Source organism: Aplysia californica, unplaced genomic scaffold (assembly GCF_000002075.1).
Source record: "Aplysia californica isolate F4 #8 unplaced genomic scaffold, AplCal3.0 scaffold00010, whole genome shotgun sequence".
NCBI lineage: Eukaryota > Metazoa > Mollusca > Gastropoda > Aplysiida > Aplysiidae > Aplysia > Aplysia californica.
Genome location: NW_004797280.1, coordinates 3,098,855 through 3,102,335, shown reverse-complemented (window position 1 = coordinate 3,102,335; position 3,481 = coordinate 3,098,855). Strand labels below are relative to the sequence as shown.

The following is a 3,481-nucleotide window of genomic DNA, read 5'->3' as shown; positions in this document are numbered from 1 at the left end:
GTCAGAGGGGGTGGAAATGGGCGATGGAACAGCCGCAATGGCAGAATGACGATCTCCCGAAAGTGGTTGTTACCCCACTTCAGAAAAAGTAATATTTCTACTTCGTGGAACGCCTGGCACGGATAGCCCGACTTGTGTCGAATTTCATATTTTAAAATGCTTTCTTCGTCTTTACATCGTACCACTCAAGCTTTCTGCTCGGAATAAAAACATAAACACATTCCATGGAAATTCTCCTGAAATCCCAGATTTTTATGTTTCAAACCGCAAGAAAATTCGATGATTCACGACTGAGAAATCGAAATTTAAAACAAGTACCCCCCCAAATCTAAGCACACAAAATTGCGAGACGGCCGAGTTTTCCCGTGTTAAACTTAAGTCAATTAAAAACTAAATATGCAATCATAAGTATCAGTTTCTCGTTCACCATGGAGAAGGAAAGACACAGAAAACAGTGGTATACTTTTTATTAGTGTTTACCAAAATTAAAACCAGCTAATAGTTGGATGAAGTTGTCTAAATCTGGCTCCAGCCGTAGCTGTCTGCCTGGAAAACGGCTCGCCTGCGGTACCTATTAAAAGGCGAAAAAATTTGATGAAAATTTCTCAATAACATAAAAAATGTTACCAGTTCCGTTTACAGCTTCCCATAAAGGCCACGGCCTTTATAAAAACCAGAATTCTGTTGGGATCAACGACTGAAAACAGATCTTGCAATTTTTTGCATCTAAAATATTTCCTTCGGGTCTCTCCAGTCTAGTTAGAGAATGATAGATTTAGTTAGAGAATGATCGGTCAGTGCCAGTTAGAAAATGATAGATCTAGTTAGAGAATGGTAGATCTAGTTAGAGAATGATAGATCTAGTTAAAAAATGATAGATCTAGTTAGATATAGATCTAAGCCAGTTAGAGAATGGTAGACCTAATTAGAGACCGATAGATCTAGTTGGAGAATGATAGATCTATGCCAGTTAGAAAATGATAGATCTAGTTAGAGAACAATAGATCTACTTAGAAAACAATAGATCTAGTTACAGAACAATAGATCTAGTTACAGAACAATAGATCTAGTTACAGAACAATAGATCTAGTTAGAGAACAATAGATCTAGTTAGAGAACGATAGAACTAGTTAGAGAATGATAGAACTAGTTACAGAACGATAGATCTAGTTAGAGAATGATAGATCTAGTTAGAGAATGACAGATCTGTGCCAGTTAGAGAAGGACAGATCAGCGCTGACATCTGCTCACCTTCCTCAAGAGGTCCGTGACAAAGCGTGCCCCGTGAGACAGTGACTCACAGCTCCCGGTCACCTGACCATGTTCTCCGCCCGCCGCGCCGCGCCGCGCCGTCAGTCCAGTCTCCACAGTGAACTCTGGGGGACAACTCCAACTGTTAGCGACAACCTTCATCATCATCATCATTATCATCTCCATCATCATCATCATTATCATCTCCATCATCATCATCATTTCCATTATCATCTCCATCATCATCTCCATCATCATCTGCATCATTCTCATCATCATCTCCATCATCCTCATCATCATCTCCATTATCATCATCATCTTCTTCATCCTCATCAATAATTCTGCTCACCTGTGATGTCCACTATCTCCTGGTCATCGCCACCACCCTGAGAGTCGTTTGTTCGTCTGTCTGTCACTCTCAGTTCCTTCTCCAGAGTGGAAGACAGAGTGAACGTTGGAGGAAGAAGTTGGGAAGACAGAGCGAGTGTCGGAGGAAGAAGCTGAGACACCCTCCCCTCCACCACGCCCTCCACACCCTCCTCTGTGTCGCCCCGCGTGGCCTCTGTGTCGCCCCGCGTGGCCTCTGTGTCGTCCCGCGTGTCGGGAGGAGGAGGGAGAAAACAGTTAAAGACACGTCAGCTGGTCTGGCGGGAGTAGACAGGTTTATTTGTACCACAGTTGTACAAGGACAGACACAACTTATTGTACCACAGTTGTACAAGGACAGACACAACTTATTCATGTCTGAGGTGTGTCGGGTGTGCACAAAAATACGAAGAGATCGACATCTTGTTTTAGTAAGAGTTCTACATCTTGTTTTAGTAAGAGTTCTACATCTTGTTTTAGTAAGAGTTCTACATCTTGTTTTAGTAAGAGTTCTACATCTTGTTTTAGTAAGAGTTCTACATCTTGTTTTAGTAAGAGTTCTACATCTTGTTTTAGTAAGAGTTCTACATCTTGTTTTAGTAAGAGTTTTACATCTTGTTTTAGTAAGAGCAGAGACACTAAAATATAGAGACAGGAAACAAGGCCTCGCAGTCCGTGACAACAGTGCATTTGCGAACGTGACCGCTGAGACGCGAGCTAAAAATAACCAGGCGCGGTATCGACAGCGAAGCGCGTTGCGTCTAGCCTAGGCCTTATCGAAACGAAGCGCGTCGCGTCTAGAGGGGCCTAGGCCTAGCTTTCTGCGGCTTAGGCCTAGCGCAATCAGAGAACTGGCCAAGGTTGCATTTGTAAACACTGCCCCTACAATCTATACTCTTCTGGTCTACAGAAAAATTTACACATGTGGAAGAAAACAGGACAACAGATTTTAAAATTGAATTCTAGATCTAGGCCAAGTTATAAAATAATGTCGATCTAGCATAAAACCAAAACATGTCTTGATAATATGTAAACCGAAAACTAGATCTAGAATCTACATCTAGATTATATCTAGAGACAGTGTCAGTAGTAACATAAGAAAAAAAGTCATCTAGACTCTAGATCTAGATTGATCTAGATATCTAGCTTACAACATAAGCAGTTTAATTTAAGATAGCCTAATAAAGGTTAATACATTTTTACTTATTTTACTAATTAGTTACATAGCCCTACATGGAGTCTGTGGGTAGAGAAGAGTTGGAGAGAAAAGAAAGAGAGCATGCAATAGCATATAGATCTATGCCTATAGGCAATGATGAGAAAAGGCAACAGACTCTAGAAATAGAAAACAGAATTCGTTTTGTGTAGCCTAGGCTAGGCATATGGATAAAAACGGGAATACAAAGCGACAGATCGAACTCACCAGAGGCCTATATATACATATATATATATATATATATATATGTGTGTGTGTGTGTGTGTGTGTGTGTGTGTGTGTGTGTGTGCGTGTGTATGTGTGTGTGTGTATATACATAAACATGTATAATGCATCTTTCGTGGATTAATAGCATTTTACTGAAACTGGCTCTTACAATTAAGTGGGTGAATGTGCCAGTCTTTCTTAGACTGTATTGCTGTATGCATTGTCTCTTGCTGATTCTTTTGTATATTATGTCCATACTTCTCTGTCAGGCACATACATTTGGGACATTACAAAATTCAAGGGTGGTCCTGACAGGGTCAAGCTAGCACTTTCTTACTTAATAATAATTAAGTAAGCTTTGTAATTTCTTTGTCTCTTTAATTTTGTTACATTATTCCGTAGTACATTTATTACAGCAGGGCATTGTCTTCTTAGATGTCA

General features: G+C 40.3%; 1 protein-coding gene across 1 annotated transcript in view; it reads right to left on the bottom strand.

Moving 5' to 3' along the window:
• LOC106011974 (YEATS domain-containing protein 2) overlaps positions 1-3,481 on the bottom strand; it is a gene marked incomplete in the record, with an annotated part of 34,785 nt that overhangs the window by 7,072 nt on the left and 24,232 nt on the right. The window contains 2 exon segments of the mRNA XM_013083420.1: positions 1,252-1,376; positions 1,601-1,834. Of these exon segments, the coding sequence (XP_012938874.1) occupies positions 1,252-1,376; positions 1,601-1,834 (359 nt within the window).